General features: G+C 50.4%; 3 protein-coding genes across 3 annotated transcripts; 1 reads left to right on the forward strand and 2 right to left on the reverse strand.

Annotated features, from left to right (window-relative positions):
- Positions 1–171: 171 nt before the first annotated feature.
- NDUFA10 (NADH:ubiquinone oxidoreductase subunit A10) lies at positions 172–9,766 on the reverse strand. The gene is made up of 10 exons (XM_042473370.1): positions 9,611–9,766; positions 7,796–7,964; positions 6,585–6,800; positions 5,558–5,644; positions 4,944–5,065; positions 4,130–4,209; positions 2,305–2,359; positions 1,455–1,540; positions 889–997; positions 172–555 (listed from the first exon to the last, which is right to left on the reverse strand). Exons 1-10 carry the CDS (start codon positions 9,680–9,682, stop codon positions 487–489), a joined length of 1,065 nt encoding a protein of 354 aa, XP_042329304.1. The 5' UTR covers positions 9,683–9,766; the 3' UTR covers positions 172–486.
- An 85-nt stretch (positions 9,767–9,851) lies between these two features.
- On the forward strand, positions 9,852–19,909 carry FHIP2B (FHF complex subunit HOOK interacting protein 2B). Its single transcript, XM_042473368.1, has 17 exons — positions 9,852–10,012; positions 10,106–10,184; positions 11,566–11,735; positions 13,257–13,361; positions 13,730–13,852; positions 14,335–14,511; positions 14,705–14,901; positions 15,096–15,207; positions 15,425–15,501; positions 15,646–15,841; positions 16,324–16,493; positions 17,016–17,162; positions 17,334–17,424; positions 17,635–17,778; positions 18,187–18,327; positions 18,504–18,607; positions 18,792–19,909. Exons 1-17 carry the CDS (start codon positions 9,962–9,964, stop codon positions 18,895–18,897), a joined length of 2,190 nt encoding a protein of 729 aa, XP_042329302.1. The 5' UTR covers positions 9,852–9,961; the 3' UTR covers positions 18,898–19,909.
- An 881-nt stretch (positions 19,910–20,790) lies between these two features.
- Positions 20,791–22,314, reverse strand: NUDT18 (nudix hydrolase 18). The gene is made up of 3 exons (XM_042473371.1): positions 22,098–22,314; positions 21,682–21,895; positions 20,791–21,543 (listed from the first exon to the last, which is right to left on the reverse strand). Exons 1-3 carry the CDS (start codon positions 22,299–22,301, stop codon positions 20,927–20,929), a joined length of 1,035 nt encoding a protein of 344 aa, XP_042329305.1. The 5' UTR covers positions 22,302–22,314; the 3' UTR covers positions 20,791–20,926.
- Between the last annotated feature and the right edge of the window lie 272 nt (positions 22,315–22,586).

Consider the following 22,586-nt stretch of genomic DNA (forward strand, 5'->3'; position numbering starts at 1 on the left):
AGTTCTTCCTAATGTTCATAGGTGGAATCCCTCCTCTTGCAACTGAATTAATGGATTCAAATTACAAGAGGAGGGATTCAGCTGAACATTAAGAAGAATGGGTTTACTGTAAGAACTGTTTGGGAGTGGAATATGCCTACCATGCCATAAGAAAAAATACTTACTAGAAAGGCAGCTTGAACAAAGACTTTTATTTACTTCAAACCCACTCAAGGGCTGGAGTATAGGAAGCTGGGGTTTTGACAATGAGATCCTATTTTAATCAGGGAGCCAGCCTGCAATGTTAAGCATTTCTGTCTTTCTAATGGAGCTCAGTTCAGGGGAAAAACCTGAATGAAAGGAGCTATTATTTCCTGCCACAAGGCAGTTCCACTGTCAGCGTTCCCAGGGCTCTTGTCAGCATCCAAAGGGGGCTGTCTGGTTAAGAGGAACATCATTATCATCGTTTTGCAGTCAGCTTCTGGCTGAAGCTTGAAATGGGGAGACTTACTTCAGCCAGATCCACTTGTCTCCAATGTCAGCGTTGTAACCAGGATCGTATTTACGTCCAGGAAGCTACAGTGCAAAGAAAACAAAGTGATCCAGATGAGACTGGGTCCCAGCTTCCTCTGGTTATAGCCCTTTCTGGGCAGAACGATACCGAAGACTCGGGCTAGTTTAAGCCTCATTACCCCTCCCCAGGAACTGCCACAATCTGTGGCTCATTTAGTAGGGCACAGAACTGGCCACGCTCTACTGAACTACAATTGCAGGGATTTGTCCAAGAAGGCAGAAGGATAAGCCACACTGATATAAAACCATTCTAAAGCATAGCATAAAATATGGCCCCCTTCAACCTGCAAATTTAAAAGACTAAAGTTGCACCCTGTTGTCCCTCAAAACTCTTACCGACTTGTATTGATAGTATCTTTTGTCAACTTCGAGGCCACCGATCGTGATTTCGGGGATGTAGTGGGGGACTGCTGTGGGAGCCATCACAGTCAGCTTGTCCTCAACACTATCAAGCAGAAAGAGGGAAGAAACTGTTAGAGCCAGCGATGAGAGGAAACGCAGCAGGAGCAGCCTTGGTGTTCTTTCTGGGGCCTTGGGGAATTGTAGCTCTATGAGAGGCGTTTCTCTAACCAAGAAATAAACTGGAAGATGTAATCTGAGGAGGCTGCCCATTGCTTCACTGTGATGCCCAATGAGAAGAAGGCACACTCAGATCAGAAAGCCATAAAAAGGAAAGCCTTGGGGTTGGAGGGCCATTGTCTCAATTTTAATCCTGAAAAACTAGGCTAAGTATCAGGTGTTTGGGGAGAATACTGCATTTTCTTTCAGTGCAAGAGAAGAATGAGAGCAGCCGCTCCCTGAAGCACCAGATTCTTTTGGAGATACCAGAAGACCTAAGGGAGTAAGGAGCAAAGAATAATGAAGTGTGGGAAATGCAATGTGCTAGAACAGACTGTCCTTACAGAACTCTCAAGTGATGAAAGGTAACGTCATCTTGCTCAAGCCAAGGGCCCTTGTCAAACTTCAGGTACTCAATGTCTTCAAGGACCTACAAGGAGAAAAAGGTCAGCATGAATTCCAGAAGCATTTGTGAGGAACAACTGGTCTTTTCCACAAAAAGCTCTTAGATGCTTTGTTACCATAGGGCCCTAAGAGCATTACAACCAAGCAAAAGGCATCTGGGGCTTGATGCAGACCAGAAAAGATGGGCAGAGAAACTCCACCAAGTCCAGAGGTTTGGCAAGTGAACGTGCAAAGAAATGCACCACTAAGCAAGTCCTGTTCCAAAGTCACAAATCAACCTTCATATAAGAAGGGTCTCAAGATCTTTGAAAGCAACAGAGATCTGTGCACTCCAACAAATACCATTAATTAATCCTATAATATTCTGAACTGTCCTCTAAGAGCCCATTTTATCTTCCCCCTGGAAAACAGCTTAGGCCAAAAGAATGACTTGCTCCAAAGCTCCCAAAGAGCTAGAGACTGTGATGCAAAGCTGGTGCTCTGCCATTCAGCTGTGGGCCTTATTGCTCAAGATACAGAGTGGGAGAGAAGAATGCTCCACTAAACCTCCTGGAAAAGTTATTACAGGACCCAACTCTTACCATACACTTGTCTCAAAACAAGTCCCCTAGCAAGCCTGGGGTATGTGTGCAAATGTGCGCATGTGAGCATAAATGCACAGAATTCAAGGTATTTCAGAAGTTGCCAACATGGACTGCCTATTGAACACACAAATGCCACCCATCTTATCCATATAAGGAAAAGAACCCACCGAACACAGAAGGGAATCGACTGCTTGTGAGAACCTACCTTCTCCACATGTTCAGCTTCACTGGATGTATATTGCAGGACTTCACTGGTCTCACTAGGAGAAAGAGTAACATTAAATAACATTGCTTCAGAGGACAGAAGAAAGTTAATCCCGAACCTTGCACACCTCCCAAGAATACAACTCCACACAGCGGTTGCTACAGAACACAGAAAAATCCCAGAACAGGAAGAATGGATCTTTAAAACAGCAGCAGCCATGTCTGGGTCATTGTTCTGCATCCATACAAGTTATGGGAAGCACCCAAGCTTTTTATTCAAATAGTTTCACTGGCTGCCAGTCCATTTCCAGGCAGAAACCACAGTAAAACCAAAGCAGAACCAAGCTCTCTGAAAAGCTCCACTCTCCCATACATGATGAGCAAGTTGAACCACTGCGGCAAGATTTGGGAAGCAAAGTAACAGAAGGCAGAAGATTCAGTAAGAATAATTAGAATCATAGAGTTGGAAGAGACCCCAAGATGGGCCCTGATCCAGTCCAATCCCAGTCTGCCATGCAGGAACTCTCCATCAAAGCATCCCCATTGACAGATGGCCATCCAGCCTCTGTTTAAAGACCTCCAAGGAGGGAGACTCCACTACACTCCGAGGAAGGAGTGTGTTCCCCTGTTGAACAGCCCTTACTCTCAGGAAGTTCTTCCTAATGTTGAGCTGGAATCTCTTTTCCAGGAGTTTGCATCCATTGCTCCATTGAGTCCTAGTCTCTGGAGCAGCAGAAAACAAGCTTGCTCCCTCCTCAATATGACATCCCTTCAAATACTTAAACAGGGTTCTCATATCACCTCTTAACCTTCTCTTCTCCAGGCTAAACATCCCCAGCTCACTAAGTCATTCCTTGTAGGGCATGCCTTCCAGACCCTTCACCATTTTAGTCTCTCTCCTTTGGACACGTTCCAGTTTTTCAACATCCTTTTTAAATTGTGGTGCCCAGAACTGGATGCAATATTCCAGGTGGGTTTGTAACAGAAGAGATGATTTATAAGAAGAACTTGAGGAATTATATTTATCTTAAAAACAGACACATGGAGTGCAGGTATGATGAAGGGAAGACAGTTAAAGGGCAAAGGAGGAAACTGGGAGGTGTCTGAAAAGTGGTGCTGGGGAAGAATATGTCAAGGGAAGTGGACAGAGAGGAAAATGCATGAAAACATAGTGTTAAAAGCAGGGCAGGGACCGATGTCAGTGGGAAGAGGGACATCAACTAGGAGAGGCCCCATTTACAGGAAACTGGGAAGTATGCCAAGGTAAACTGCAGGTGACCATGAAGGCAGCTACGAAAGACCCACCGATGGTGGAAACACCAGAGAGTGGAGTGGAATATCCTCTTCTCTTCACACCTTTGACAAGGGAGGAATGTGGCAGCAAACTGCCTGATAGAAAGTGGACTTCTACACTCTGGTTTGTAAGTTCTATGGCCAACAAACACACACCACACCAGAGTATTGTTGCTTTGTGCCTTCAAATAGTTTCTGACTTATGGCAACCCCAAGGTAAACCTATGACAGGGTACCTATGACAGGGTTTCCTTGGCAAGATTTCTTCAGAAGAGATTTGCCTTTGCCTTCTTCTGAGACTGAGAGAGTGTGACTTGCCCAGAGTCACCCAGTGAGTTTCCATGGCTGAGCAGGGATTCGAACCCTTGTCTCCACAGCCCCAATCTAAACCACACTGCTCTCTTCACCTACGCATGCACACAAACACCAGATCAATATACATCCATAATACACCAAGTTTAATGCTAGGATGCAAAGCTGTTTAAGTGCAAGCTTTTTCAGTAAAGTATGTGCATTCTGTGTTAACAACTAACCTGATTTCTGGCAGGAAGAATTTCTTATAGGCATCTTCAACACTCTGAAGATAAGCGGATGATACCTTCTTTTCATATGGCTTAAAAGAAAACACAGTGTTCATGCAACTGAAGGTATTACTAACCATCATCGAGGACCCACATCCGTTCTTTTCAGCCAAGGAATAACACTGACATGTTTAAAGGAGGCATAGCCCTTCCTTCGGGCCAACAAGAATATGGAGGGCTCCTGCTGTGCTCCCTTACCAGCCACATTCCCTGGACAATATATGGCCAGCATTCAGCCCTCAGTGGATAAACCACCAAGAAAAAAAAGTTAACCACTTGTAACTCAGACAAACATCCTCCAGGAAGGAGGTCTCTGAATGGACCTGCACCCTCAGCCTAATTTCAAAGGGCCTTTGCAAGCATCAGTGCAGTCCTTCAGCAAGAACTACTGATCCCTTTCCAGAAGCAGCTGGCTGGGTAGGGAGGAAGGAGAGGGATTGAGAAAGAACTACCCACTTTGGGGTCCCTTTGGCCCAGCCCACTTCCGATCCTGCAAAGGATCATCCCAAAGAATGCAGTCTGGGCAGAACAAAGTTCCTTGGCCTGGCTTAAAAGATGAGGACAGATAGAGACTTTCTCCATGAAGCAACATCAAGCAGCAGGAATGGCAAGCCTTGCCTAAACTACAATTTAGGAGTTGAACCTCTTCCTGTCAAGACAGCCAGAGCCTTCCTCCCTGAAAAGAGGGCAGGCCAGCACACGCCACCTTCTCCAACTCTCCTTGTCAGGATCCAAGACATGCAGTGATCCCCAAAGCTGGGCTTACCGTGCCTCTCTCTTCAATCCTCTTCTGTACGTCTGAGACGGGAACGTCAATATAAATGGCCAGGTGAGGAGGCAAAACTTCACAAATACTGAGGCCCTTGATGAGGTTGTAATGCTCTAAACCTAGAACAGAAGCCACCAAGCACAAATGGACACTTTAACCAGCTGAAGGGGCATCATGTGCCAGAGAAAGCAATGGGGAAGGGGCAAACTCCACACTAGAAGAGGCTGCTCTCTGCACAAATCGTCTGCCTCTCTTGGATCAGGTCAAGTTGACCCCAGATTACCTCCCCACCTTCGCATTCTTCCTCTCCCCCTTCTGACCATCAAAGCAAGAAGGGAGAAAGGGCTCAAGCACCACAAGCAACTCTTTTTCACATAGGACAAGGCCAGGGGCTGAAAAACAAAGATCTAAACTCTCCTGTCCTGAGGGATAGGACACAAGACATGGAGAGGGCTCCCACAGCAAGGACAATCTGTGCAAAGGTATCAAAACATGTACAAGAATCTCTCCCACACGTCAAAAGGGGACAAGATGTGCCTCAGATCAGGATTCTACTCCTTGTTTTCTATCCGCACAATCAATCCTAGTATTTTGGTCAGAAGAGTACTTACACCTTTTGTGAATGTAGCCTTGCTTAAACATTGCATCCAGGAACACAAAGTCGCTGTAGGGAGAGCGTTCCAGGACTACTCCTTGCCCTGAAGTTGAACAGAGGTCACAGTCACAAAAGTTCAATGAGGAAAACACCACTCTTGCTTGTCCATAGAAGGCTCTGCAAGGAGAAACTGAGCCAGGCTTTCATTTAGCCACGCTTTAAAGTGTGCTTTTATTTAACTCAGCACTTCCTTTGATTTTTCTCATAAATGGGGCTCAAAACAAAAATTAAAAAATTGCAGGATACGATTTTCTGCTGGATCCTATTTATAGTTTTATTTGAATGAATTAATGACATAGCTGACATTAAGAGCTGGAAAGAAATTAATCTCAATCAGTTGGAGATTAGAGTATTAAAATATAGGACACTATCTCTGTGTTAAACCTACCAATCTAATTAGAGTAAGGAAGGAGAGCAAAAACAGATCTTCTTATTAAGAGGGAGTTTGCTCCAAAGCATCACAGATTTGACGCTCAAGATTTGACATTGCTAGGGATTTATTTTTAGTGTTTGAGTGACCTTGTTCAGTAATTTGTCAGCTTCGTACTGAGGAATTTTGTGACCTAAAATAATTAACCTTTCCCCTGTGTTTCATTCTGCAAATGAAAAGCATGAAATTCCAGGTCAGCTCCTGTGATTTTGGCCTAGAAGAGCCTGCCATTGTGGCTTAATGTGGCTTCCTCAGAGCGCATCTTAGTTCTTCCATGCTCACCATTAAAAATCTCTCTTGAAACCTTGTTAAAATTACAGAAGAGGAGGTAAGCATTCTGCAGCCCTCCAGATGTTGCTACACTGCAACACCAGAAACTCTTCACCACAAATGACACCAAATTAGGAGGCATGATTCCCATTCTTGTTTTCAAACAATCGGATTTAGTTCCCGTTTTGTTTGTTTACTGTGTGCCCAGTTTTCTTTTCCAAGAGGCTTCTCTGTCGTAGCTGTATTTCTGCTACATTTGTTTTCCCTAATTGAAACGCAATACCTGTAGCCAGGAGGTGTTCCAGGGCATCCGAATACTGCAAGAGGCGGCAGCTGTAGAGCCAGGCCTGAAGCCGGTAAGAGTTTCCATCTGGATGTTTGGGATCGTTGTAAAATGTCTCTAGGCTACAACTGCCACTGAATTTGGGATCCAGTATCGCTCCATCTCCAGTAACTTTGTCCAAATAGTGAATATCTGCTTCTGGGAAGTACCGCATACCTGAAAGGGGTGAAGATTGGAAATGGAAAGCTAGATACCAATGCTCTAGTCATGCCCAAATTCAATTGAAATTGTGCTTGTCAGGATCTGCGATGACTCCATAGGACCCACATAGCGTCCACATCGCACTCCATTTATCCTAACACCAGTCCAACCTTTTATAAATGAACCAATGCAAGAAAACTGGATCTTCTGTGCTTTTCCTGTTTTAAAAATATTATCAGTAATACAAACCATTCTGAACCTTCAGGATATCAGAAAGTGAAAAATAAAAAGCAGTGGTGATGGTCCAGACGAAGTTGCAAGGACCATATTAAAACCGCCTCCTCTGCCGACGTGGTCTTCTTAACATCCACTTGCTCTCAAACACCACTGCTGCCTATATATTTCACCCTCTGATGGTTCAGAATGGATCAAAGTGCGAGATGAAGGAAGCCTGCGACAATTAGATTAAGTGATTAAAGACTGGGACTAATTTAGAAAGTCCCCTGATCATCTAGGCATCAGGAAGCTTCAAGACAGCTATTGAAATTGTGAGTTACCTTAATTATGGCAGCGAGGTGGGCCTCTGACAGTAGGCAGATGGGTTTTGGCATCCTTATTAGCCTCATGGCCAAGCACAACATACCTCACAACTACGAGCGGAAGGTATGGTAAAACGGGAGTGAAAGGAAAGAGCTACTCATGCAGGACGGATTAGAGACTGGGAGTCTAAAACCGTGATGATTGTTCTACTCTTTGTTAGTTACGTTGCCAACCATACATTGGCTGAAGTCATCAGGAATGTTTATGAGTCCCCAGATGGTTGGGGGCAAATTAGCGTACAGTTGTAAACCGCTTAGACACTGCTCAGACTGTATGAAGCAGTATATAAATGACGCTTGTTTGTTTTGCTTGTTTCAAATTAGCTCCACTGCCTGACACTCAATGACAATGATCTACAAAGATTTCCCAATTATGACTCTGCCCCTAGAAGTTAATATACAAAGACACACCCAGTTTCTCTGCTATTTGCTGAGCCAGTTTGCCTTTGCCGGATCGCAGGTTGCCGTCCACAGTGAAGACCTTGCTGTATTCGCCGAACCTTTTAGTCGTCCTCTCGCCCAGCATGAAGGCCAGCCAGCCATAGCGAAGGGCACAGCGGGAACTGGCATGGAACCTGGCCTGGCATTTGGAAAACATAGACCTTTGTCAGGCCAAAGGCTCAGCATTTGAAATACGGATCAAGCGACTCTGGAGCCTGTAGCAGGGAATTTACTCACTTGAGCAGTATTTTTTCAGACAGAAAGAGTCAATTTGTTTCATTTGTTTCATCAGAAACTCAATGCAACAGAAGCCCCACCGGTTTTAATTAAGTAATTAAGTAATTAGACTTTTATTTATCTCCCGCTTCTCTGTACAAGGAATCAAAGCGGCAGACATAACATTCCTGCAATACCTTAAATAAATGACCCACAGCTCCTTCCCCCTTAAGATCACAATTAAACAAGTGACAATTAAAATAATCTGTTAACAGATCATAATTAAAATATCATAAGATGAACAATAACAGCAACAACAACTTTCCAAGACGGGCGAAGGCTATAAGCTCCGTTGCTGTGGCCGGGTTTTCCTATTCAGGAAAGGCCAGATGGAAGAGCTCCGTCTTGTGAGCTGCCCCGGTTGGTTCCCCTGCGCAGAGCGGCGGGATAGAAATACAGCCTGTCATTACTGTTCTTATGGAATGAACTTGGTTTCATTCAGGACAATAGCATCCCAAACCCACAGAACAGGGATGCCTTCCTTCATGCAGACAACCAAGATGCAGCCAATGGCACTCCATTCATCAGGGAAAGGCCTTTAAAAAGAGCCATAATGGTCTATGGGGCTCTGGCCTCCTCTGCTATTATGGGGCTATTATTATTATGGCCCTAGTATCTGCATTGAACTGTATTGTGTTGATACAGTGGATCTTCTTCTTTGCATTTCTCAATATATATATATATATATATATATTCCTTGCTTTAGACGTTAGGTTTCTGTTTTGTATTCTGGCTTCTGTTTACTGTATGGCTGTTTTCTGTATCTCATGTTCTTGTCGTAATCCGCTTTGATTCCGTGGGCAAAAGGCAAAAGGAATAGAAATAGGTTATTGTTATTGTTATTACTAAAAAGGGAGGGAGGGGGAAGAAGCCACTGGAGCTGAGAAGGATTCTGGGGCAAGCCTTATTCCACTGAGGTCCACCTTTGAGGCTGAAGAGTGAAATCTGCCCAGAGTCTCCCATGAGATTTAAACCCTGGACTTCATCTGCATTCCAGAATTAACCCAGTTTCGACGCCGCTTGAACTGCCAAGACTCAGTGCTATGGCATCCTGGGATTTGTAGTTCTGTGTCAGAGCGCCTCTGGAGCCACAACAAACGACAAATCCCAGGATTCCATGGGACTGAACCTATTATTATTATTACTAGCTAGTATTATCTTAGAGATACGTTTTAATCATGCAATGTTGTTGTTGTTGTTGTTGTTGTCATTTCAGACCGAGGCCTCTAGTATTATTATTATTATTACTATTACTATTATTACTGTTATTATTAGCCCTTACGATGCAGATCTCTGGGCAAACTTTACGGCGCCCCATAAATCAATGAAATGGCCCTTTGGCCGGGTTCCTTCAGAGGGGACCGCCGTGGCCTCCTTCGCCTTCTCCTAATCTCCTTCTCCCCCCGAAGAGGAGGAGGAGGCTGAGAAGGCGGGACCTGGAACCTGCTCTCTATTATTCTTATTAGCCCTTCCTTGAGGGGAACCGGAGGGACCCCGTCCTTCGCTCACCGCCCTCAGGGCGACGGAGCCGGAGCCTCCCCGGCCGGCCCTCAGCAGCAGCAGCGCCGGCGCCAAGGACATGATGATGATGGCGACGAGGGCTCAGGCAGCGCAAATAGACGACTACGGTGACGTCATCAGGAGTCGCCGAATGTCGCCTAAGGACCCTTTTGTCGCCCTCGGGCGATGAGGCCCCGCCCCTTCGCCTCTGGTTGGCGGGCGGTTTGAGTGACGCGAGGGGCGGGGCCTATCGGGGTCCCGGAAGCGGGCGAGGGGCGGGGCCTCCGTCGCTGGCCAGCCTGCCTGCTCTCCTTCGGGTCCGTTGGGCTCCTGAGGCGAGAAGGGGCCACTTCCGCCGCCATGGCTCTCCTGGGCCGCCTGGGCGCCCTCCTCCAGCGGGCCATGGAGACGGTGAGGCCGGGAGCCGGGGCTGCGGAAGCCGGGCTGCCCTCCTCCTTCCTCCCTCCCCTGGCTCACCTCTCGCTCTCTCCCTTCCCTCCGCAGGAGGAGCCCCGCCTGGACCTGCCTTCCGCCTTCGCCGACCACTGGAAGGGCCTCACCCACTACTACCTGGAGGCCACAGGTAGCCCTTGGCCAGGACCCCGGAAGCTAAGCAGGGTCAGCCCCGGTCAGGACTCCGGTGGGAGACCGACAAGGGACGCCAGGTCTGATACGAGAGAGATTTTAGGGCAAGCAGCTGTCCAAAGCGCCCCCGAGGAGGATCCCTTGGGAAGGCCTCTCCTTCAGTTGCAGGCAGCCTGGAGGCACATAGGCCCACATGGAGAGGGAAGCCCAGCAGGGTCGGCCCTGGTCAGGCCTTGGAGGGGAGACACAGCATCCCAAGGCTCTCTTGGAAAACCCTATGGCAGGCAAACCTAGGCTGCAGCCAGGCTGGAGGGATAATCCGGTTTGGCACCGCTTTAATTCTTCCTGGCTCAAGGCTATGGAATTCTGGGAGTTGGAGTTTGTTGTGGGCCCAGAGCGGAGTATATTCCACAACTGACTCCAGCTCCCAGAATTCCATAGCCTTGAGCCAGGATGCTGAAACGCAGTGCCAAACTGGGTCATTTCTCCAGCCCTAAATACACTAAAGGTGCCAGTGTCTCGTCTTGGAAGCTCAGCAGGGTCAGCCTGGGTTAGGATTTGGGTGGGAGACTGGCAAGGAAGCCAAGCTGCTATAGGCTCTGCTGCAGAGGAAGGAGCTGTCCAACCCGCCTCTGAGGATTTCTGGCCTTTAAAAACCCCTGTGAGAGAGTCATGGAGTCGCCATGACAGGCAGCTTGAAGGCACATAAGAGACACAGAGATATTAGAAGACAAGTAGGGTCAGCATTGGCTAGTCCTTGGGTGGGAGACCACCAGGGAGGCTCTGTTTCAGAGGAAGGGACTGTCAAAGCCACCTCTGAGGATTCCTTGCCAAAGGAAACCCTTTGAAATCCATGGGGTCGCCATAAGTCAACAAGCCACTGGACATAATGAGGATAATAACCATAGTTTTATTTTTGCCCCCCCCCCCTCTGCCAAAAAGACTGTCAAGGTGGCTTACAGTTACTAAAGACCCATACATAGCCCACAGGCCCCAGGGCCTCCCTGACGGCGGGTGCTAAGCCTTGGCTAGTACTTGGAGGATTCTTTTACAGTTGTAGTACTCTAGTGAAGAACACAGTGGGGCATAAATGGAAGCCCATTCTTCTACAAGGGAAAGCAGCAGAGGTGGAGCTGGGCCAAGCCACGTTTTCTTCCTTTGGTTGGCTCATATGGGAGCCAACTGGGTTAAGGTACCCAGCACAAGGGAAGGACTTGACCCTTTTCCCCAGATGCGCAGGAAGGAGGCAGCGTTTGACAGGCATGAACGCTGGCTCTGAGGCGGTGCAATAGTCCACATACATAACCACTTAGGGAAAGGAGTGTGCAAGTGACGAGAAACGAGACCCATGTGCGACGGTTTATTTGTCTTTTCTCAAGATGAAAACAAGCCTGCCAGACAGACAGATATTCCCTGGCACTTGAAGCAGATGCTGGACATCCTGGTGTACGAGGAGAAGCAGCAGCCCTCTGGGGAGACCGGGCCCTGCCTGGAGTACCTGCTTCAGCACAAAGTCTTGGAGACCCTTGCCACTCTGGGGAAAGCAGAGGTACCATCGCCTGCCCTTCTTGTCTGCAGCCTCCTTTGAGGGAAATGGAGCTTTTTTAAAAGCAGTTTTCCCTTTCCAGAGTGGGCCCCAGTTAGCCTTTTATTTCAGTGTTTTAGTACTTTCTCTTGTGGCAGCAGCAGCAGCAGCAGCAAAGGGTGGGCTACTTGTTACCTTCCGGACGTTCCTCAGCCATATACAACCATCATAGCCAAGCCACCAGCATCGGGAGGACTGCAAGTTCCTCATCCATTGGCTACCACACCTGACTGGGTTTCCTGAAAACTGAAGCACAGCCTTCTCAAATCATAGCAGTCATTTTCAGTGTAGATGTGTTCATCTCTGCTTGTAGTTTAAAAAAAAGGAAGAGATGAAGAGGAGGAGGAAAAAACCTCTAACCCCCCCCCCTTCCTCCTTTTTATTCTCGTCGTAATTCATCCATCCTCTTCCTTGCAAGAAATGTCTGTTTCTCAGGCTTGCCTCTTCCTGTCTTGCATAACACAACAGTAATCCAGGATTATTTGTGCTGGACCTAGACAGGCTCTCTCTTCCTTATCATTATATCCAAAGGAGTAGCTGTGTTGATAGCAGCCAGACCAAGAGTGTCCTGTTAAACAAAGTTCTTGTGCCATTGATGATAGTCCAGCTTTCTTGCTTTATGAGGTCCTGCTTTACAAGTCATACAAAAGTCATATAATCTGAGGCAAATTAACAAGAGGATAGTTCATTCAAATATTTCAGCATTAAATCCGACTGAAATCAGTCAAACCTGCTTCTTAGTAAACATAGTTAGGCTGGTAAAGGATTAAACTGCAGTTCTTGCTGTGGAGTGTCTCTGGCATGTTTTGAATTACGTTGCCCAGACTCTTACTCTTTATCTTTCATTTTTGTCTTTAATTTGTGTCTAGGGTTAGTTTTCATCCACTTCATCATATTCATTATTTGACTTTCTGCATAGTCCAATATTTTAGTCTTTCCAGTTGTTCATTCTTGTATTGAAGGGGAAAACATAATAATCAAAGCTGATGTTAACTCAGGCTCAGGCTTTATTTGCTGCTGGTTTGCTGCCTAATACAGTGGTACCTCGGGATACGAAATACCCAGGTTACGAATTTTTCGGGATACGAAAAAATCCCATAGGGAATTATTGTTTCGGGTTACGAAAGTTTTTTCGGGTTACGAAAAAACTCCGGCGCTATTTTAAATGGAGCCGCGGCAGAGCCGCGGCTTTTTCCCCATTAGCGCCTATGGCATTTCGGCTTACGAAGGCTTTTCGGGTTACGAAAGCGGCCGCGGAACGAATTAATTTCGTAACCCGAGGCACCACTGTACATTTTTAAATAAAGATCTTCTAAGTTTCATTTTAACTCTTACTTTCTGACATTGTGTTTTATTGAGCCTCTCCTGCTGAAGGACCTACATGGCAGGGTTTAAATCCAATAAAGGAGCAGTTTTGCATGGAGTTGCTTTGGTGCATTCCTGAAAAGAATTGTTGCTTACCCCACTCTTCTCTTTTCTGTCCAGTATCCTCCGGGGATGAGATCTCAGGTGCTCCTCTTCTTCAGCCGCCTGCTGGGACAAATGCAATGTCCTTTGCTGCATTACCTGAATGTGCACAGACCTGTCCAGGTGAGTGCCATTTTTGCAGACCTGCCAAAGAAAGCAAAATGGCAACGTTGTCCTGAACTTTCTGCCAGTTCTTCCCACATCAGTTGGATGCAAGTAAAGCTAGTGCTGTACTGTGTGCTTTAAAATATGTTTTTGTAAACCTTTAATTCTATGTTAAGGAACCTCCTGCTACAAAGTGCTAGATTTTGCAAACTCTATCCATTTTGCAGGGCAAATTGTATACTTTGGTTCTGTGCCTGCTGGTGGTTTGAAAGTGGGCTCTGGCTCAAATGCCCCTTGGGGTGTTCCTAAATCTGCCCACTTCCCATCTCATCCTTGGAAGCACATCTAGTGATTCCTCTTATTCCCCCGGTCTGGTCCTTCTGCAGAAGCTACTTCAGCTTGGGAGTGATGCCCTGGCATCTGAGCCAGAGAAGGAAGCCGTGCAGTTGGTTGCTGTGCTGTGTGTCAAGATCCACCAAGATCCAGCCCTGCTCCCCTGCATTCTTGAGGTGAGGGCTGACTTGCCTCCAGGCAGCTGACTCCTGATTTTCCTCCTCTTCAATAATAAATAAATAAATAAATAAATAAATAAATAATAATAATAATAATAATAATTCTCTTTCTCCTCCCGCCACTCCTCTGGAAAAAACATGCCTGAATGTGCCAGCTGAAAATTCAGTTGTGGCCCTTCAGTGTTTGTGAGGGCAAGGAAGGCACATTAGAATGCAAAACCCCAGTCTAAGAAAAGCAAACACTAGTGATAAGTTGTATCAAGGGAGGGGGCTGTCTGGAAGGGATTGACGTGGGTTGAGAACCTGCCAGAATAGCAAAGTATTGGTAATAGAGACAGCCACCTTTGAGTTGTAGAACCTGGTTAACTTTTCTCAGAGTTTTCTCAGAACTTAGTCTGACTTTTCCCAGACTTGGATTCCTGTTAGGCGATAATGTGTGTGCTTTCTTGTGTCTGCCCATCCCTGGTTTTGCTTTCAAGGACAGCAGTGTAGACCAGCCATTCCATCCTCACCGATCATCAGCTGATCCAAATTTGGCCACAGGTGGCCCTTTGCCCCCATCCCCAAAGGAAGCTCCAGGCGGAGTGCCTCTAACGGAACCTTCCTCCTTTGCCCAGAACCTGGTGGCCTCTCTGATCAGCTTGTGCAAGAGCCAGGTAGGGGGCTCCAGCATTTGTCACTGGGGGGGGGGGGGGGCCAAGATGGACATGAGGGAAGCACTGCCTTCTGACAGTGAGAGTTTTTCTCCTTACCTCTCATCCCATTTTACAAACAGTCCAGCAGTGGAAAGAATGGAGGGGGTGCCCAAAGAGACTGTAGCAAGAATATGATTTTTTCCCTGCTTTGCAGAAGAGGAAGGTTGCCCTGAAAGCTCAGGAGAATCTGCTGCTGCTCTCCAGCGTCAATCATCCAACGCCTGCCCTGGCCTTGGCACGAGATGGCAAGCTTGGCACCCTGGTGGCCAACCACCTCTGCACCCTGCATGATGCCATCCCAGACATCCTCAATCCTGCCGATATTGCCACACTTCAGCCAGTCAGCTGGAGGTAGAAGAAAAGACCCTTATCTTTGTGCCAAACACAGATCTGGGGGGGAAATTGCCACTCTGGGACTTTTAACAAAGGCAGCAGCAGTAGCAGCAACAACTAACCTGGGCACTTACTACTTGAAGGAGATTTATGCTTCAGGTGTTGATGTTCAGTAGCAGAGGCAAGGCTCTCACCTTCTGATCTCCTTGCAGGCTTCAAAGTAGCTCTGCTGAGGATAAGGGCTCCTTCCTAGGACAGCGCAACCTCGAAGCTTTCTTTGCCTGGTTAGACCTCTGTGACTGTCTGGTGAAAAAGTCACACCCGGTAAGACATGTCTTGCCTTCCTCTTGGCATCCATTTCCCCCAGATCATTGGAAGGTGTTTGTGCTTTCCCCCCAATAAGCCAGAAAAGGGCACTCTCTGGGCAGGCCCTGTGTGGGGCTGCCCTGTGTGTGGCTGCTCTGACCCAGTGGATGAGTGTTCTTTCTGTTTGGAGAGCGAGCAGCTAGATTGTAAGTCATGGTGGCTATCTCCTCCCCAGATTGTCACGGATGCCGTGAAAAAGGCTGTGGGTCAGAGGCTCTTCCATGGACGCCTGGAGCCCCAGCTCCTGCAGATGTGAGTCTAGGCTTCATCAGGGTGATGGGAGTGCAAGTGTGGGCATCAAGCATTGCGTTGCTGCTGGGTGGGGGCTGCTCAGAGCTCTCCCTGGGGTCCAACCCAAAGACAGCTCCTCTCATTCCACTTGGCCTCCCGTGGCAGGGCAGAACATGGCATCCTTCTCGCCACAGCTCTCCTGACCATTTTGGCGAGACAGATCCGCTCTCCTGCCCTCCTCCAGGAACTGACTGTGTTTGTGCTGGGAGCTGAGGAGGGGCAGGCGGGCCCTGGAGACCCAGAGCAGCATCACCCTCTGCGTTCCCAACTGATAGAACGCTGCAACCATCTGTCCGATGAGGTGAGCAAGGATTCTGCCATGAGAGAGCTTTGCCCAAACAAGGAGGCCCCTTGGGGTCCATTTGGCCTAACCATGAGCTTGAATGGACTCCGTGATGTCTGTCCAAGACCCAGCAGCAGCAGAAGTTAGAGAATTGGTGCTTGTATCATGCCCCATGTGACCTGGTCAAGGGAGCACTGGTTGCGTTTGCAGCTTTCTCCAGTCTCAGTCTAGACCCCTGAATATCCCATACATGTGCCAGGAGTCAGTATGGTATGAAGAGAAGCAATGAAAAGAGTGCATCTGGGCATATACAAAGTGTCCTGCTCTCATAGCCAAGTCACCAAATTTTGCTAGGACTTGCGGGACTTCCAGAGCAAGGAGTGTGGTGAAGTTGGGAGGGGGCAGACTTGAACTGCGCTCCTCACTTCTTGGGAGCTAAGCAGGCTCCTCCAAAGGGCCATTCCAGCTTCACCCCTTCCCTCCCTTCCTCCTTTCTTCAGATCAGCATGGCCACTTTGAAGCTGTTTGAGGAGCTCCTTCGGCTTCCTGACCAGCATGTGGTCCAGACCCTGGTGCTGGGCAACCTGGAGCAGCGCAGCTACATCCTGCGGAGCCTGCCTGGACAGGAAGAGCCTGTTGCCCGAGAACAAGAGCCCTGCGAGGATGGACTGTAAGTGGCTAGTGGGACAGGGCAGGAGGGGGCTGAGGGTGGGTTACATCCTGACTCCGGAGTGCCAGCTTGCAGGCAGGACACATGGAATTGTTGTAGGACTTCCTTTTTCAGCACCAGGCTGAAATAAACCTTTTGCTTACATCCAGTTTTTGGACTAGAGTACAGTAGACTAGATTAGACACATTGAATCTCAGCAGGAACACAAGTTGACGGGCAACTTGAAGGCATGTGCAGGCACCCATCTGTATAGACACACATGTACACATACTTACTATCCCAGATATTTGGGCCTTAAACCCAATTGCTAGTCCCAACTAGAGTATCACTGGGATTTATCTAAGTGTTGGCTTTCCATTTAGCAGTTGATTCAGTAAGTCTGTTTTTACCAATGTTAGCAGATATATACTGGGTGTTCAGATTTAAATTTCTGAAATCCTTTTTTTGCATGAAGGTATGGCTTATAATTGAAAAAATACTAAGAAGTCCAAGATGCTTGATGCTTGTTCCCTGTCTCAGCAGAGACCTGGAAGAAGACCCTTACTTCATGGATGGATTCTCAGGCACCACCTTCCGCACCTCTGCAAAGCCAAAGCCAGCTGTTCTTTTTGCTCCGAAGCTGAGGATGCAGCCTGAGGAGCGTACAGGTGTCAAGGAGGTGGTCAGCAGGTGGGCAGGGGCAGCTCCAAAGCAAATATGCAGACACTTTGCATGGGGCTTTGCCACTCCTTCATCTCCAGGAGTAGTTTGGCTTGCTGAGTCCTGGCTCTGAGATGCTCCTTGCCTTCACCTGGGTTGTCTGATCTCCTGCTTGCTTCCTCCTCCTTTTTCCCCCTTTAGCTTCCTTTGCTTGGTTCCTAGTGAAGCAAAAACCTCTACATACCTGGAAGAGGCAGGATATGACACCTATGTTCATGATGCTAGTATGCTGGTGAGTCGCCAAGTGTCACCTTGACAGCACCACCTTCCCTCCCCTACCAATTCCCATGCTCTTTTACTTATTCCATACCCATTTGAAACAGCAGATAATGTTCCCAAGGGAGGAGAGGTCTGCCTCCCTGTGGCTTGTAAGACCCTTTTCTTAGCCCTTTCTCCCCATCCCTTTGAACTCTCCATAATCGGATCTCCTGCCTCCCGTCAGTTTAAGGAATGCTCCGCTAATGCTGCCCATTGGAACTGGCCCCAGGTCCCTCGTCCCCTAGAAGGCTGCCCTGAAATATCCTGCTTTTACGAAGGCCATTTCCTGAAGGTGCTCTTGGACCGCCTCACACGGATCCTGGACCAGGTAGGCATGGGACAGAGGAGCCTAGAGCTTTGCCTTGCTCATCCACAGAGAAGATAACAGAGAGAGGGGAGATGTAGGGACCACTCACTTCCCAAAAAAGAATTGGGGAGGCATGGATGCCGATAGCTTCAGAGAAACCTTGAAGGCTCCTGGGACACCCCGTTCCTCCCACCACCTTACACCCGGTTGGTTACAATCCCTGGTGTAATCAGATTCTTATTGCAGAAGAGGCATAAGGAAAAGTTATCGCAGGTCTCCCATCCCACACTCTCCACATTTGCTAGGTGTGGGGCTGTGGATGTGACTGGACACACACATGGGCCAAATCCTTCCTTCCTTCCTTCCTTCCTTCCTTCCTTCCTTCCTTCCTTCCCTTCATTCTTCATTCATCTTACTCTTCCCTTGCAGCCCTATGCCATGAATCTGCAAGTGACCTCAGTGCTCTCCCGCCTGGCCCTTTTCCCTCACCCCCACCTCCATGAGTACTTTCTGGACCCATACCTTCCACTGGCTCCAGGCTGCAGGACTCTCTTCTCAGTACTGATCAGGGTAAGCAGTCCAGCCTCAGTGCTGAGACAGAGGGCAGGGATATGTTTCAGGTGCCCTGGGAAGGAAAAGTCTGGGGGTTGAGGCCTTTTGTGGTCCCCAGGGGCCTGTGCCTCCCCTCCTCACCCGTCCTGCTGCTTCTGATTCAAGCCCATACTTGCCTTGTTGTCTCTTTCTAGGTGATTGGGGACCTGATGCAGAGAACCCAGCGAATACCCAATTTCCCTGAGAGTTTGCTACAGGTCCGGAAGCAGCTGATGGGGCTGGTAGCTGAAGAATCTCTGTGAGTGTTTGTTGGTGGAGGCATAGCTGACAAAATGGAACAGTTGTTGTAGCTGGCATGCACTGAGTCTGTCTTCAACTCTGTGTGGCAAGCTCCAGTCATCCTCTGCTTTGTCCCGGGGCATGTGTGGGGGGTGTTTGTTGATCTAGCCCGCCCACCCCCATTGTATTCCGGCTAATTGCAGGATTGCCCATCGGACGCTGCTGGAAGGAGTGGTAGTGCTTGAGGAATTCTGCAAGGAGCTGGCCGCCATCGTTTTCGTCAAGTCGGCACCAGAGGGACCTCCCTGACTTTCATCCCTTGGCTAAAACCAGAGTCTGCTGGGCAAAGCTTAGCCCATCAGCCATCCAGGAGGATGGGGAGCCTGTGGAGCTCCAGCGTGCCGGCCACCATGTCTTCCCTGCCTTTCTAGGGAATGTAGCAGATGGCGTTTCCCTTAGAACATTTCTGGCAGCCCCACAGGCTCCCTTACACCTGGGATTGTGGCAGTTGCTTCTGGGGCAAGTTTCTCTCCATGTGGGAGACCGGATGCAGTCCCTGCTGCCTTGCTTGGTTCCCTCTGGGTGAGCCCCGGCCCCCATCCAAGGAGCCCAAGGCCTGCATCCTTAGAGGAGGGACCACTTGACGTTTGCTGTCTGCTCCTTCTTGGGGCAAATGGTGTGGCTCTGAACCATCTCAGCCCAGCTCTCCTTTGCCCCAGAAAGTTATGGAAGTCACTGGACTTGAACCACAGGCAGCCTGGATTCTCCCTGGTCGCCTCAGCTGCTGCCCACCCTGGGCCTTCTTGCACACTTGGATTTTCTTCCTGGCTTCAATGGTAGAAAGAGGGGGACTGCAGGAGGAATGGGAAGTGGATTTCTTAAATCTTGAATGGTGTTTGCTTGTGGTGAAGCTGCCACTTCATCTTAGTGAAAGAAAGAAACTTTGCAGCAGCCGTGGCTTTGGTTGTGGGACTTGCAGCTCCTCCCTGAAGCCCACCGCATGCTCTCCGCTGCTTGGGATGGCTGCTTGTGCCTCACTAGTGGGCTGAAGAAAAAAACCAAACTACTTGACCACTCCATGGACGCAGCCAGCAGTTTCAGGGTTATGGACTCCTGCTCCTTTTTGCACAGTTAGACCCACTACAGTACTTCCCAGCTATAGTAGACCCGCTGGATCAGAGGGAACCCGGTAAGCCAGGACGTAACTGCCATTAACTTGGTGGGTTTGCTCTTCCTGGGAGCCTTGACCTTCCTTCTTGTCACTGCTACTCAGGAAGAATGCTTTGTATTTCCTGTTTTTAAATCCTGCCTATCCAGAAAAGTGTCTGCTGGCTGTTTTCTCGGCAACTGCATCCCAAATGCCACCTTTTGAACAGGGGAGGCACTCGAGAGAGGACTGGGGTGTGGCTGACTCTGTGCACAGAGACGGGGATTCTTGTCCCAAAGGGCAAGAGCGCAGCATGCAGCTGCCAAGGGGAGTCAAGAGTGTGGTCCATCCGCACCCTGCAGCTTCCTTGCTTCTGTGCTGGCGGCTACAGAGATGCCCTGCTACTCATATGTGCCCAGAATAAGCCACAAACCTGTTTTAAACATGCCAAGTCTCCACTTTTGGCTCTGTTTCAGGCCAAGAGTCATTTGGGGCATGGGGGGAGCCCAAGCCATTGACTGCGCCTGCCCCGCTTGTTTTGCTAGGCCTTGATAGAATCCGAAGGGACACTGAGGGTCACCTAGTCCAACCCCTGCCAGGCATCTTGCTCATTTTTGTAAGGAAAACAAAGAAAGAGAGAAGCAGAGGGAGAACCAGAGGAAAAATTGCCCTTTATTTATTAGCTGCCAAGTTTGCTTCCAGCAGGCAGCCAGAAAAGCCAGGAGGATGTGGTATAAAAGTGGCCAGTCAGAGTCCTGGGCCCTCCTGGTCTTTCCTGCCGTTGGCGCTTGCCTGCAAGTGTCCTGAGGGTCCTGCGCCTTCGGAGAAAGGGGTGCAGAGACCTTGCTGTGTGACGGGGTTTGGGAGACACTACGGAAGTGCCCTGTCTCCCTTGAGGAAAGGAAAGGGCCGCCGTGGGCTCTGGCAGCAGACACTCCATGGCAATAAAAGAGGTTCAGGGGCTAAGAGGGGGGTGGTCCCAAATGTTCTGGTGGAAACACTCCCTTTGCGGTGGGTGACTTCTTCGTGCAAAAGGGTTGTTCCTGGGGGTTGGAGGGGAGGGGAGTATTGGTGCCATCCTTTCCGCTGGTGCAACGCTTGCCCAGCCAGGGGGGTGTCTCAATTGCGACTGCTCAGTGTCCAGGCCAAGGGGCACGATCCGCAGTGGGGAGGTGGAGGGGGGCAAGAGGCCTAGCTGCGCACGGGGACGAAGGCATCCTGGCTGAGCCGCTGGAGGATCTTGCTGCGCAGGGCCGCGTCCTCCACCTTCCACCAGGCAAAGTCCGGGCTCTGCAGGGCCGGGGGGCTGGCCTTGGGGGGGCGGCCGGCCTCCTCCAGGGTGGCCACTACATTGAAGCAGATGCCGTCGCTCCGGCCAGGCTCCTTGCCCAGGTGCTGGACCCCCAGCAGGCCCCGGACGCGGGCGGAGGCCTGGCACGGGGCGGGCAGGCACCTCCGCAGCAGGCGGTGGACCCCCACCAGCAGCCGCTCCCCCAGCTCCGAGGGGGACAGGCCGCTGGCCGCTACGGGCAAGTGGGGCGCCCCGGCCGTGGCCAGCAGCACCCACAGGTCCCCTCCACTGCCGTTGCCTCCGGTGAAGAGGAGGAGCAGGCGCTGGCAGATCCAGGGGCAAGGGAGCTCCGCCGGCAGGACAGGAGGGTGGCCGGGGCAGGCCTGGTACTGCAGGCCCAGCTCCATGAGTGGCAGGATGTCCCTGGCCCGCAGGGTGAGGGCCGGCGTCTTGCGGTTCCACCACTGGGCCTGCAGGGACTCTCCGTCGGCTTCCTGCAGGGTCTTCAGGGTCCCACCTGGAGAGAAGAAGAAGGGGGCACAGGTTAGGGGCCAGCTGGGGGCCTGGCACGCTCCCTCTGCAGTCCCTGGGCAGCCCTTGCAACGCGGCCCTTGGCCATGGTGCCCAGGCCCTCCTCTCCCTGCCAGGGACCCACCGGTGGGCCTGGCCAGGAAGACGAAGCGTATCCAGCCGGGGCCCCTCTCCTCGACGGCCAGCAGGGTCAGGGGCTGGCAGAGGAGGCCCGTCTCCTCCTTGACCTCCCGCCGCAGGGCCTGCAGCACCGTCTCCCGGGGCTCCATCCGGCCGGCAGGAAGGTACCAGCTCCCATAGCACTCCGGCTTGGCCTCCTGCATCACCAGCACCTCCTTCTGCAGGGAGAGGAAGGGGGAAAGGGTTGGGACTGCATGGCCCAGCATCCCCTCCTCCCGCGGCCACCTCAGGCCCTGCTCTTGGACTGCAAGGCCCAGCACCCCCTCCTTCCTCCCACAGCTCTTGGGCCGCCGTGCCCAGCCTGGTGCCCCAGCCCCATGGTCCCCTGCTGGGAGGGGATGCTGGGCCTGGCAGTCCCACCTTCTCGTTGAGGAGGACAGCCAGGACGATGTAGCAGGTGTTCCTTCGGAGGCGGGCTGGTTCCGGGGGCTCCAGCGGGGCGGAGTCGTACCCCCTCCCGCCAGACCCGCGATCCGGGCCCAAGGGCCAGCCCTGGCCGCCCAGCACCAGCCGCGCCTCCTCCGACGGGCCCGGCCCCGACCCCGACCCCGCCGCCGCCGCCATCGGCCCTCTGCTCATGCCCACCAGGGGCCCCCTCGCCGCCGCCGCCGCCGCCTCCGCTTCCGCCCGGCCAGCCCTCTGCACGCGCCCCGGAGCCCTCGCGCCTTCCTCCTGCTCTCTGCCGCCGCCCGGGGGAGGAGCCAAGAGCTGTCAAGAGGCCGAAGGCCCCAGGGGGGCGGGGCGCTCGCAGGCAGGCAGGCCACGCCCACGGAGTCAGAGGGTCTCACACCGCGCAGGCGCGTTCGCTCACGACCACGGCGCCTCCCCATTGGCTGCACGGGGAGCGCT

This window comes from Sceloporus undulatus, chromosome 6 (assembly GCF_019175285.1).
Source record: "Sceloporus undulatus isolate JIND9_A2432 ecotype Alabama chromosome 6, SceUnd_v1.1, whole genome shotgun sequence".
NCBI classification, from domain to species: domain Eukaryota; kingdom Metazoa; phylum Chordata; class Lepidosauria; order Squamata; family Phrynosomatidae; genus Sceloporus; species Sceloporus undulatus.

Excerpts from the sequence above, each read along its gene's own strand:
- FHIP2B (XM_042473368.1), top strand. The coding sequence starts at position 9,962 with ATGGCTCTCCTGGGCCGCCTGGGCGCCCTCCTCCAGCGGGCCATGGAG. Across the intron at positions 10,185-11,565 it reads CTACTACCTGGAGGCCACAG|ATGAAAACAAGCCTGCCAGA; the intron begins GTAGCCCTTGGC and ends TCTTTTCTCAAG. Across the intron at positions 18,328-18,503 it reads TCTTCTCAGTACTGATCAGG|GTGATTGGGGACCTGATGCA; the intron begins GTAAGCAGTCCA and ends GTCTCTTTCTAG.
- NUDT18 (XM_042473371.1), bottom strand. The coding sequence starts at position 22,301 with ATGGCGGCGGCGGCGGGGTCGGGGTCGGGGCCGGGCCCGTCGGAGGAG. Across the intron at positions 21,896-22,097 it reads CTGTCCTCCTCAACGAGAAG|AAGGAGGTGCTGGTGATGCA; the intron begins GTGGGACTGCCA and ends CTCTCCCTGCAG. Across the intron at positions 21,544-21,681 it reads CTTCCTGGCCAGGCCCACCG|GTGGGACCCTGAAGACCCTG; the intron begins GTGGGTCCCTGG and ends TCTTCTCTCCAG.
- NDUFA10 (XM_042473370.1), bottom strand. The coding sequence starts at position 9,682 with ATGTCCTTGGCGCCGGCGCTGCTGCTGCTGAGGGCCGGCCGGGGAGGC. Across the intron at positions 7,965-9,610 it reads GCTCCGTCGCCCTGAGGGCG|GCCAGGTTCCATGCCAGTTC; the intron begins GTGAGCGAAGGA and ends TCCAAATGCCAG. Across the intron at positions 4,210-4,943 it reads GGATTGAAGAGAGAGGCACG|CCATATGAAAAGAAGGTATC; the intron begins GTAAGCCCAGCT and ends TTTTCTTTTAAG.